Below are 12,468 nucleotides of genomic sequence, written 5' to 3' on the forward strand. Positions count from 1 at the left end.
CACCTAACATGTAATGCGCACTACAATTACTTTTATTTGCGCTAAGCATCATTCACACAGTGCACACATATATAAAATAACGCAACAGCAGGAATCCACTTTATGTCACGACCCGATCCCCTGCCAGTGCTATTTGAAATTAGCACACACAAATGCAATCATATGAATGTTATGAACCTTGTCTGCCATGTACATTCTTTTAACGTTTACTCACATTTACCACATGTACTTCCACCCAGTTCAGCCCAATTCCTGTCCCTCTGATAGGGCTTTGAACAACTTGAAAAACCTGACTGACAAGAGGAGAAACACCCAGGGAAACTCCCACTGCTCCCTTGCTTTTAGTTCAGTGAATCAGAGAGGTGACTCTCCCCAACTGAGAAGAATTTTTCATGCAGAAACTTGAAAAAAAGGCATATTGGAGCAGTTAGAGAGGCTATGACAAGAATGTACGGATAGTTTAAAATAGCAGAGTTGAAAGACAGCTGGATTTTTATTGGAAAAACATTTCACTTTTACTCCAGTTGTCAAAAATGTTGTTACAAAATGACTTGCCAGATTGCATAATACAGCTAGTCCTTCGTTAATCCAGCCACAATCTGAGGAGAACACAGATGGTCTGTTCAGAATGACACTGCTGGTGACAGGGCAGCTAAAGCTGCACAGCATGGACTTACTCACACACTGACGTCAAAACTCAACAGATACTGCTGCTTGTGCAAGGTGTCATAAATGACATTCCTGGCATGATGGATCAGAATGTGTGAACTTTGACCTTACAGAACAAAGAAGTTTATCTATAAAGATCACAGCAAAACTCTGCTTATTCTGAACACTTTGTTTGAATGGGAATGTGTATTTCATTGATGCAGAACTGCCTCTTAACTGCTGGCGAATGTCCTATTTGAGGGTTGTGTGTACTGGTGCAGAAACAGCCCCTCTGAGGTTACCCTGATGAAACATTTCTTTGACCCACATTTACAACATAAGGAGATTGAGGTTTAGGGGACCCAGGGAGGAAGACTGCATGAATATTATATTTTGAATTCTGAAGGGTGGCATCCCCTACTGGCAACCAAATTAATATTTCAACAGCCTGGCACTCTCCCTAGCATATTGTGTAGATTTCTTTCCTTTGATTACCACAACTTTAACAGAAATCCATTCTGCCAGAATGGTGGACTTTCATGTCTTAAATTCTTGTGGCTTTTATTTATTTATTTATTTATTTTTTTATTTTTTTAAATATTTTGTTAGACAATGCTAATATAATAAATGGTGATAAAATGTTTACCAACAAAAATAAACATCGGTGATTATACCATAAAATGTAGGTGATATTTATCCTTGTGAACGTTTTTTTTTTTTTTTAACTTAAAAGGAAAAAAAGTACCGCCCATATAGTCCCGTCGTCCATACTATATAGTGTCTGTCGTCCAAAAATAGGGCCATTCGGATGCAAATATGGACTTTGCGTCTTACAAAATAAAACCTATAAACTGTATTTTTGCCCCTTAAGAATTATAATTTATTCAGCCGAATGTCTGCGTCAATGGACTCGTATTTCAAAGCAAAACCAAAAAGGCAAGAATACTGTACCTTCCCAAAATCACCAGCAGATGACAGAATTGTACCGCATGGTCGTAGTCGTCTATCTCTATAGTTCATCCACAAGGGGGCGCCAGAGATCCCAGGACTGGCCCAGGACACTGGGGGCATTGAGATTATAAATTGCTAAAAATATATTGTGCAAGTAAAAGAAAATTGATAAAATAATAAAAACATTAAGAAAATTAAATGAATGACTAAATCAAATAATTTAAAACAATTGTACACATGTTTAAAAAAACGTTTAAAAATATTTTTGTCACATGTAAAATTAGATTTTGCAAGTAAAAATGTCAGAGGAATCTGCCCATTTTTCTTGCCTCCTCAGGCTGCACTCTGGTCCTCATGAGGGATACACACATGAGGACCAGAGGAGTCATTCTATGGCAACAGTTGCAGATGCAGGCACAGGCGCTCAGGTGAGACGTTTTACAAAGTAAGTCAGTACACACTGGACAAGATAGGAGAAATCTAAGGTTACTCCTCCATCCCATCAGTGAGGTGTTTCATGTAACCACAGCCTGCTCTCAGTTCACAATCCACATTTGTAACTTGTGTTGTCTTTCCACACCTCTAATGATGAGTATCTATCGATCAATTGATCTATGTATCTATTTATTATCTGTCTGTCTATCTATCTATTTATCTATCTATCTGTCAACTTCCTCCCAGCATTCAGGGAAGAGTAATGTGTGTGTGTGTCGAGGGTGGGTGGGTGGTTGGCTTGGGGGGGGGGGGCAGAGATTGAAACGACCAGGTAACATCACACCACAGACCTCCCCTCGACTGCTGACACGTAACAATGACTTCAGTTAGACGATATAGGAGTCTGCTGTTTGGAGACTCATCAGCAATACCCCCTTGAAGGAGGCGCTGATAGATCAGCATCATGTCTTCTATTTCTGATTAAATGCGCTGCATTATGTAACCTTTGAAGATTATTTGAATATGATTTGGCTGTAGAGCTTATGTAAATCGATTTAAGAAAAACAAAAAAGAGAGCTGCAGTGTTGTTGCCTCGAGATCCAACCTTGGCTCAGTCAGTGTTTTATCCAAATAGTTGAAATGTGTAATGTTACTCATGGTAAATTAGGTTTTAAGGTGTAATTTAACAGTTATTCTTGAATTTATGTGCTTTCAACGCTATTATCTGGGTCAAATGCTGCGGGTCACATGAGCCAGATGGGGACAGCTGGCATGATGCATTGTTTGACATGCAAGCGAAAACTGGCCTGTAATCTCCAGTTTCAGTTATTGTGTTTCTAGAAGTGTTCAGCTGCAACATAACCCGTCACAAGGCCTGCCGCTTCCTTTTTTCATAAAGCATGCAACCATCACCTAAACCTCTTGGGTTTAAGAAAAATAAATAAAAGTTACGAGTGTATCTTCCACACTGGTGAGAATATTGTTATTCCCCAAATTACATCAAATAAGACACTAAACAATCCAAATATCTCATTCATTTATTGTGCATGTTCGACGGCACTGCATGCCACTGTCACAACTATCTTGCTCTTCATGTTGCATTCCATTTCAACATTTAACATCTTTTGTATAACGAGTAAATAGATTAGTGGTTTGGCTATGGAGAAGTTGAAGACGTACAAAACCAATGTGGCTTAGCGGCGTCACGCAGGTTATCAGAAGAGAAATAGCACTGCAAAGTTGGATGGCAGCTGCACAAATACACCTCTGCAGTTGCTGCATGTGCTAACTGCCAATTAAACCCGGATCTGTTTATTCAGGATTGAGAACATGCAATCTGAAATTGCACGTAGGTATATTTAAAGATTTGGAACGTGACCAACACTGAGATGCCCTGTTTTGATCTGGGCAGGTCTGGTTGAGTCCGGTTGGACTCTGGAAATACACTCAGTGAAACCTAACATCTCTTCCTTCCTTTTTGGCCTTTCAGCTACAAGCGTTCTGCTTTCCTGCTACATATATACTGATTCTATTTTATGTATTTATTTTGTGTATGTGTGGAGGAGTTAGGGGGGGTTTGATTTAGATGCATATATAAATAGCATTTTGATGAAAGAATGTACAAAAAACAGTAAAACGTACTAGTCAAAACTGATTAGCATACATTTGATAGTGTAGAATGTAAAATGAATTAGAATATAACATGTAATTTATCACTAAATCTGCCATAACCTGAGATTAAAAGAACCCACATTTGGATTAATACTTTTAGCTTGGACTGTGTGGCAATAAAATAAATTAAGTCTGATCTATTTCGTTTGCTAAAAAAAAAAATTGCTCAAACTAAACATAACAGTCTTTGTTTGTCCATCTTCAACAAGACCCATTTTTTAAAAAACGTAATCAGAAGTTAGAATTAATAAAGAACTAAAGGCTTTTTTTCTCGGCCAAAACCTCCCCATGGATCACTCCAACATCCCTGGCCGAGCTGTCCTCGTCCTGAGTGCACTTGACTTTAAGCAGAACGTTGGACAGGACGTCCTGGTACAGGCTGAGGCAGACCCAGCCGGGCAGGTACAGCAGCGTGATGAGTCCCATGAAGTTTTGCGGGTAGTGGGAATAGTCCCAGGAGCATGCGCCGAACTGGCGGAGGAGCAGGCCCCAGGAGAACTCCCAGGCGTAGATGAAGCAGACGTAGATGGGGAGCCGCCGGCCCGTCCCCCAGCCTCTGCTGAAGTGCAGGTGGAGGTAGAGCTTCTCCACCACGAAGCTGCAGCTCCCGTACATCAGGAAGGACCACAGCGACGTGTGGCCGCTCAGGCTCCGGTCGCGCTTCTCCACCAGATTGAAGACGGACGTGAAGAGCACCTCGTCCAGGAAGCCGTGCATCCCGAAGAAGAGGAAGCGCACGAGCCCCGGGAGCTGGTGGCTCCTCGGGTCTTGGGGTGAGCGGACGGAGCAGGAGGGCTGATACTGCAGCTTCGACACCCCCCTGTGGAAAACCTGGGCGTAGTACAGCGCCAGCACGTAGTGGATCGCCAGCTGGGTGCCGGACACGACCCTCGCCTGGCCCGCCGGTGCGTTCACGTTCCCGATGAAGATCTGCAGCCCGATGTAGACGGACGGGTAGAAGATGAGGTGGAAGACGGCGGGCCGAGCGCGGAAGCAGCTCTTCCGGGAGTAGATCGACTCCAGCGCGAAGTGGCTCAGCGTGTGGATGACGCAGAGGTACAGGGAGGAGAAGCCCACCAGCTTGGGGTCCCGGTGGTTCACCAGCCCGCGCAGCGACGAGAGCAGGACGTCCAGGGTCACGCCGTGCATCCCGTAGAAGTAGAGGCGCATCCAGCGCGGCAGCGGCGCCGCCGCCGCATCACCGCAGCTCGTCACCCTCGGGCGGCCCGTCGCTTCGAGGCCATCGGCGGCGGGCTCTTCCGTGCAACGTCGCCGAGCGCCGTCGCACCACCGACTGCCCATGGTCGGTCACTCCGTGTGCACACTCGCGACGTCCGTCGTTGTCATTGTTTGCCACTGCGGTCGCGCAAACAGGCGAGCTGCAGCTGCTGCTGCTGCTGCGGCGGCGGCTGCGAGCATCTTTTATGGCACTTTGCATACCGTGCAGCGGTTGCCTTCAGGTGTCACTCGGAAAACTAAACGTCTCTGTGGATATCGCTAATTATTCCAATACGGCGTGATTCAAAATTGGCCACGATCGCACGGGCGAGAACAGTTGCGTTTTAGGACATTATTACTCGATACAATAGTTTTTTTTGCGAAAGCGAGCTATACGTTGTTTGACTTTAAAGCACCCACCAAACGATTTCGGGTCACAAATTAGCCACGATAGTTTCACAGGACTGCATGTGTTATTTAAAGTTTTCAGGTTCAGGTTACCTCTTAACTTAAGCACAACACCAAAGTCGCTGCATCTGTTGATGTTTGTTATAATAGAAAAGCTTTCCAAGCATTACAAGTCTTTGAAAGCACCACAGAGGAGTCCCGGACGCAGGGGGCGCTGTAAGTAACTGGCTCTGGCGTGTAATTAATGGTGCTCCAATCACACACTCGTAGTCCTGACGCTGATTAATTTGAGCAACATTAATGGTAATGACTGCAGATATAAAGTTAAATGAATACAGTCCACGTGATAGTTAAGTTTGGATGTAGCGCAATAAAAATGAGTAATAGTCTTTAATTGGAATTGATGAGTGGACAAGATGAGGTCACTGTCAAATCAGAGAAGGTTCAGGAGGTGCAGACAGTGTAAAATTGCAGTGTACAAATCTGAAAAATAATGTGAGACCACGTCAGATTCAAGAGATCTGCGTGGCTCATATGTGTAAGATCTTCAACTTGATCTACTGAATTAATGACGTTGGAAAAAAAAAAATAGTGAGAAACACAATAAAACAAGACGGATCCATCAAATTGTAAAGGCGACAATCCAGTCTGCGGCAGAGATGTAAGAGATTAGTTTTACCCGGTTTATTAGATTCCTTTGTGTCACTGTGTGGCATTTCAGGGTTTAATTTCATTTATCGGGGCGAAGCAGAGGCCTTGTGAAAATGTGATCTCATGAAAAGAATGTCAGAGTCAAATGAAATGAAATCTCACTGTGGAGACATTTTTTGGTTGGGATTTAGTGTCAGTGCTTGAAATGCAAACTATGACTCAGCTCTGTATGAGGAAAAGTCATTTTGGATATGGTGAACGGAATGAAATCCTTCCAGTCTGTCTTATATTGATCTGAGATGTAATGTTATTAAAAACGACCTGGTAACTATTTTGATATATTTTCATTCTGTACTTTAGAAAATGTTTGTGAATGAAATAGATTTGAAGGACAGACGGCTCTGAATTATGTGTGCGAGATTAATATGATATCGTTGTTCAGTGACATGGCTATTGTTTCATTCTATGTTGTTATGGCCTTTGGTTTTTATATAAAACAAGCTGAGCATCAAAATATCTTTTGGAAAATTGTGATCAAGCAGAGTGATGAAGCTTCAGCAATATTTGGGATGCACTACTGGCTGTAGTTGAGGTCACGATAGTTTATCTTCACAATAGTACAATCTAATACCAGAAAACTACCATTCCTTTCAAACACTAGATGGCAGCAATGCGCCTCAGTCGCCCATTGCTTGGGCGGGACCCTCTTCGTCATTCACCCGAGCAGAAGAACAGAGGTTTCCATGGATTTGGCAGTCAAATACGTCGCAGTTAACAAGAGAGCTCATAGCTGATGCACGTTGGCTGCATGAGCTATGGTGCAAATCTCTGAAAGATTCTGTGACTTGCAGTAACGTTAAGATGATCTCATATAGTGTTGCAGTTGTGATCCATTCTTGAATGAATGAATGGAACTGTGGGAAGATTCTGGGCTCTTATTATTATTATTTTTTTTTACTGCAGGTGTTTTGATGCAAGTTGAGAGGCGTTCAGGTTTATAATGTTGGGCTTTTGTTCCTTTTGTTTAGAGGAAAAAAACAAAACTGTCACTAACCTCCTCTAAATAACAGACAGACATTTGCTCATCAGACCTGCTCTGTTGGTCTCATTACAACCTGGGAGGATGCAAGGCAACGCTGCGTAACGTTTTGATTGGCGCGACGCTCGAGCGACTCCTCGCAGACAAACAATAGCAGCCAGCGCTTGCACGACGAGAGCCCCTGAAAATGTAATTTCAGAAGCCATTTCCTCCAATTTGAGCCCTTATTGAATGGACGGCCGGCTTCGTGCTCTCACACAGTCCCAGTGTAACTCAATAAACCCTCGTTCCTGGTTGTTTCCCCCTTTTCGCATGTTGCTCATTTGTTTTCACTCTGTGCAGCTTTTTTTTTTTTTTTGGGGGGGGGGGATTTAATTCTATTCTCAACAACCGCAAGCCTGTCAGTCTACACATCTGGAGAGACGTGCCCCCTGCGGAGATGAGCCGAGGGTTGAGCGAGGAGGAGGAGGGTGAAGAGAGGATAAGAACCTGTCTCTCTGATAGGAGGTTTGAACTATTCCTGGGAGGAGTTCAGGCTCTTTGCTCCCAGTTTCTACCTCATTAGGAAGTCTGTACAGGCGCCTCCCTCCCCCAGGACCTTCCCAGAGGAGGACTCGCCCAGTCACACAGCAACACAACAACTCCACTCACCTGGAGCCTTTTAACCTCCTCACATTTCATCTCCCCTTATAAGAAAAAAAAAGAAAAAAAAAGAACTCTCTCCTTGCCCTCCCCCCTAATGCCTTCATGTCCGACACGCCCTCGCCATCCTATTTGCATTCAGCAGCAGGAATCTCCTGCACAACTGCTTGTGCAGCACTGAGAGTCCACTCTGTCACAGGGTGAAGGTGGGAGTTCACATTCACACCTACGGCCAGTTTAGCATTCCCAATTAGCCTCGTGCACATGTCCCACAGTGTCTTTAAGTGTGTAAGCAGCGGATCAGCTTAATTGTAGGAGGAACCTAATGCAAATGCACATACTGCCCCAACAGTTTATTTTGTTTTCAGGTGTAACAACAACAACAAGACTACTACTACCACTACCACCACCACCACCACCACCACTACTACTATTACTGCTACTACTACTACTAATAGTTTTAAGCTTATCGTTCCATCAAATGGAGAAAAGTGCTCCAAATTTGACAAACTGCCTTATTTGGCAGCAGGAGCACAGCCAGTTATGGGTCTGGGCGGAACCAGTGCCACCCACACTGGAGGCGGGCCCCACCTTCCGAAGTTTGAGCAAAATACATGTTCATTTTAAATAACTCAAGCTCATATAAGACAAGCAATGAATAGCCTGATCATGTGCCATCACCACGTCCTCACCCTGTCACCCCTGTGCCCTTCTCTTTAACACCGTCACATGAAATAACCCTTTCACCTCCTCCTGCTCCCTTCAGTGAAACCCCCCCTCAACCCGCGACTCCCCACCGTCATTTCCCCCTCTGCTCACCTTTGAACTCACTTAAAGGCCCGTCGCTAAGACTCTGTCATCTTTTGTCTCATTGTGCTCCACCACCGCCACCTTCTTCTTCTTCTTCTTCTTCTTTTTCTTCTTCTTCTTCTGCTCTGCAGCAGTCAAATGGAAAAAGCCAACTATTTAAGACATTCAAACATAGCGGGGCATAATTGTGTCGCAGCCAGCATTTGAATAGAAGTACACAGAAATTTGTTGCTCGTCAGAAGCCTATTAAAAAAAACCTGGCTCAAATAGAACTGTTTTTCCAGGATCATTCAGCAGACAGAAGACTGGAGGTGTTTCTTATTATCCAAGTGCTGCTACAAATTATTCTTATCAACTTGGAGCTGATGAAAAACAAAGGGCTAGAGTCCCTTGTTTCAAAACGAAGGCGTTCAAATCGTACAAACGTAGCAGCTTTTATCAATCAAGCAGTCGCTGCCAATTTACTATGCAGGATTTTCCTGCTTCTTTCCAAGACAGCCAGTGATATTTCACAGATCCCCCCCCAAAACAACCTCCCTTTCTTCTGTCAGATGTGTCACCTCTGCTCTTTTGTTCCTTTTTTTTCACCCTCCGACTCACGATCCCTCTTCTGTCACCCCGCTCAGAATTTCCTCCATTATCACGCGTTAACCCGCGTTCGACCCCTCTTCCTCTCATTACTGCTCTGCCTCAACGTCTCGTCAACTAATCCCAACGAGGAGGCACGTGCCAGGGGCTGCTCCCGAGCCAGCGACTCTGGATGGAGGAATAGAGGGGAAGCAGGCAGACAAGGCAGCAATATGCACTTGGTATTTCTCGCCATTGTGCATGCCATCTATTTTGTTTACCATCCTCGGCGGCGGTGGCGGCGGCGCCCCAGGGGTTGCATTCTGCGAGATTGTAGCCATGGGATACCGACCCTCTGCCACTCTCTGATTGGCCGATCCCGGGGGCAGGATGTGCGTTAGACCCCGCCGTGATATGGATGCGGATCATTGACGGAGGCTGTTATGCTGTCTGGCTGTTTCCTCTCTCCGCTGATGGACAGGTAGAGAGAGGCGGCCTGCAGACAGAGTGACGGGTCTTTGCCGGAGCTGCCGATCAATGTGCAGCCCACCACTGTTTATCAAGCGCTGCAGCCAGGAGGGCGATTGCTAAAATCTCACACTTCCTGACTTTCTTTTGACCTTTTGGGTAGTTTGGTGTTTTTCCATTGGGCTGTACAGTTGCCTGAAGTTTGATGGGGAAATGGGATTTTTTAATTTTGTTGTTGTTGCAGGATCCCTTAGTGCGTGTCAACAGCGTAACGGACTGACAACCTGTCTCAGGGTTCCACGCTTCCATGGTTCCACGCTCACGTCCGCCCACAGAATCAAAGACTGAAAGAGAAGCTATAACTGAAGCCGGTGTCCTAATTTACATTCTGGTCTGCGGCCTTTTTTTTATACGATGAATAAACTTTGTTTATGGAGCTAAAAGAAAAGCCTCTGTAAAAGTTCCCATTTTAAATCTGTTCTCAGGCCAATGTTTTTCACGCTGGACTCCAGAAGCCTACAAATTTAGCTTAAGAAGTGATGCTTTCTGAGACCTTGCACAAAATTGCATGTTGTCACTACCCTGCGAGAAGTGCCAATAAGATATCCCTGCCTTTTGTGTCATCACAAACGGAAGACATGCACGCAATCGCACTTTCTGCACTTAATATCCGGCTGATTTGTTGCCTATTTGCCGCCCGCTCCGCAACTGTAATACACACAACTGGTACGTGGACATGGAAATATGACACCGGATTAACCCCACTCTAAAAACTCTCAAACAAAGCTGAAAGCGGAAAAAAAGAGGACGGGTGTGCGATCTGCTCGCTTTAAAAGCGAAAAATTTCACCGGGAAGAAACAAATCAAAAACAAAACAAAACCTTTCCCCTAATGAGGTCCCAAGGTGGCCTGCCTGCCTGCCTGCGCGCACGCGGCGGATTCTCCCGTGGATTTTCTCTGAATGTTTAATCCCAACACTTTTCCATTGTGCTTATTCTCCTGGGAAAAGAGTGACGTAAGCGGGAAAACAAGGCATGCTGCTCCTGACGGATGCAACTTCACACATGCCGTTTTTGTTTTTTTGGTTGTTTTTTCAAGTAACACCTTGCAGGCTTCGATCTGAATTGGCCGCTTTACAACTTCATTTTATTTCAACCTAATTGATTCTTCTGTTTATTCAAATTGACATCGTCTCTGACTCAAAGGAGTGGCTGACTGTGGTGGCCGGCTTCCAACAAACACTGCCTGAACGTCTGGAGCTGATCGCTGCCTCTACCCCGAAGAAAAAAAGCTTTTAAAGTGCTGCACACTAATGTGTTTCTTCATTCTATTAATAATCACAGCGACACCTTCCTGACATTAATGTCTCCTGAGGATACTCCTGCTCTCTGAGTTTCCCTTCCAATCAGCCTGCACCCACCACTTCTTTCATTCTTCACCCTCTGCGCCGCCTCTTCTCCGGGTCCGGCTGTAAGAATTCCAGCTACTCTCTCTGTCACCGTTTCCCTGCAAACGCACCCCGAAGGTGCAAATACTTCCTGCTCTGCTTGTATTTGCATGAAATTTGTATGGAGGTAATCGCTTTGCCGTCACCCCCCCTTTCAGCGAGTCTTTATTCGAGGTTGTTTGAAGAGGCGGGCAGGGTTGCTGTATGGCATAATTAAAAAGGATAATTTGTTATTGACTCAGCTCTTTTAGTGTGGAAAGAGTTGAAACACTTTGAGGTTTGTTTTTTTTATGTCGCTTTGAGAACTTTGACTTGGCTGTCAGGGGAGGCGTTTTAATTTTTTTTCTTTCTTTTCTATGCAAAAAAAAAGCTAAACAGGCAGAATGATAATATAACTGCGAAAGAATCTGACAGACGCCAAAAATGTCTCACTTTTTGTGCCAAGTTTATAAAGTCTGCATGCGCCAGAAAAAACGCGACACAAGGAGTGCGCAAAAGATGCCTTCAAAGGGTCAAAAAAAGAGAAAATGTCACAGCGGCGGATAAACATGGTGCGGGCTCCCGGTGAGAGAAGTTAAATTTTTTATCAAGTGAGATTAAAGTTGCTCTGTGTCCCGCAGCTGCTTAGAAACGCTGCTCCTCAGCTTTAGCCTGAAGCTACACCTCAGGAGCAGAGATGAGATGAGGCATAAGGCCACGACTGAGACCAAATCAAAACATCGGATGTTTTTTTCCCCCTTCAAATATCAACAACGATGAGCCCCTTGACATATGAGGTCCATGGATCAGATTTTTTTGCGTCTAATAAACTCACAACAACAAATTCACAACCAGCCACCACACCATGTGACCCTGTGCTCAAATTCTCTTTGTAGAATTTGAAATCTGCAACATCAAAAATACTGAAAAGGAATGATAAGATCAAAGAGCTGATGTTGTTAATTTAAGGGAGCTTGTCATCGCAAAAAGTACGAAAACACAAAAACCCATTATTTGAAAATCATCATACTGTACATCCCTGATGATGTATAAAACTGAAGACACCAAGACCTGAACGATGCCAAGACAAAGTGAATCAACCCAGATCAGTGGATCACTTGTTTCCTGTCTGCGCTCACAGTATTTGCGGCGGCCGATCGACTGACGCGCGTTATTGACGCAGCTCAGTCCCCAAATAAAGGTCGTTATGATATACGTCCCACTGGCGACAATCTGGGAGCACTCAGCAGCTCAATGCACTCTGTTAAAAACACTGGCCCTAGCGTGAAAAAGATCAAAAATCCATACTGGGGTGAGCAAAGGAGAACATCCAGAGTCACAGGGTAACTGGACTCTAGACAGCTGTCTCAAGGTGAATGTGTTAGCTAGGCAGCGGACGTGTCGTCGGGTCATCGCGGAAAGGCAAACAAACGTAACCTCCGCGCTCACACCTCCGGGTAACTTGCAACCGCAGTTCGCTGAGTGCGCTCGCCTTTGCGTGACCGCAGGAGGAAGAAGGAGAAGCCGTTCAGAT

The 12,468-nt window shown here is 44.7% G+C and overlaps 1 protein-coding gene across 1 annotated transcript in view; it reads right to left on the reverse strand.

The window, feature by feature from the left end:
- Positions 1-3,053: 3,053 nt before the first annotated feature.
- Positions 3,054-12,468, reverse strand: part of tmem229a (transmembrane protein 229A) — a 210,562-nt gene continuing 201,147 nt past the window's right edge. The window contains exon 2 of the mRNA XM_076030273.1: positions 3,054-5,102. Within this exon, the coding sequence (XP_075886388.1) occupies positions 3,961-5,007 (1,047 nt within the window). The 5' untranslated portion in view covers positions 5,008-5,102 and the 3' untranslated portion in view covers positions 3,054-3,960. The remainder of the gene's footprint in view (positions 5,103-12,468) is intronic.

The sequence above is a fragment of the Nelusetta ayraudi genome, unplaced genomic scaffold, assembly GCF_046127955.1.
Source record: "Nelusetta ayraudi isolate G7.1 ecotype Tasmania unplaced genomic scaffold, CSIRO-AGI_Nayr_v1 ptg000027l, whole genome shotgun sequence".
Classification (NCBI taxonomy): Eukaryota; Metazoa; Chordata; class Actinopteri; order Tetraodontiformes; family Monacanthidae; genus Nelusetta; species Nelusetta ayraudi.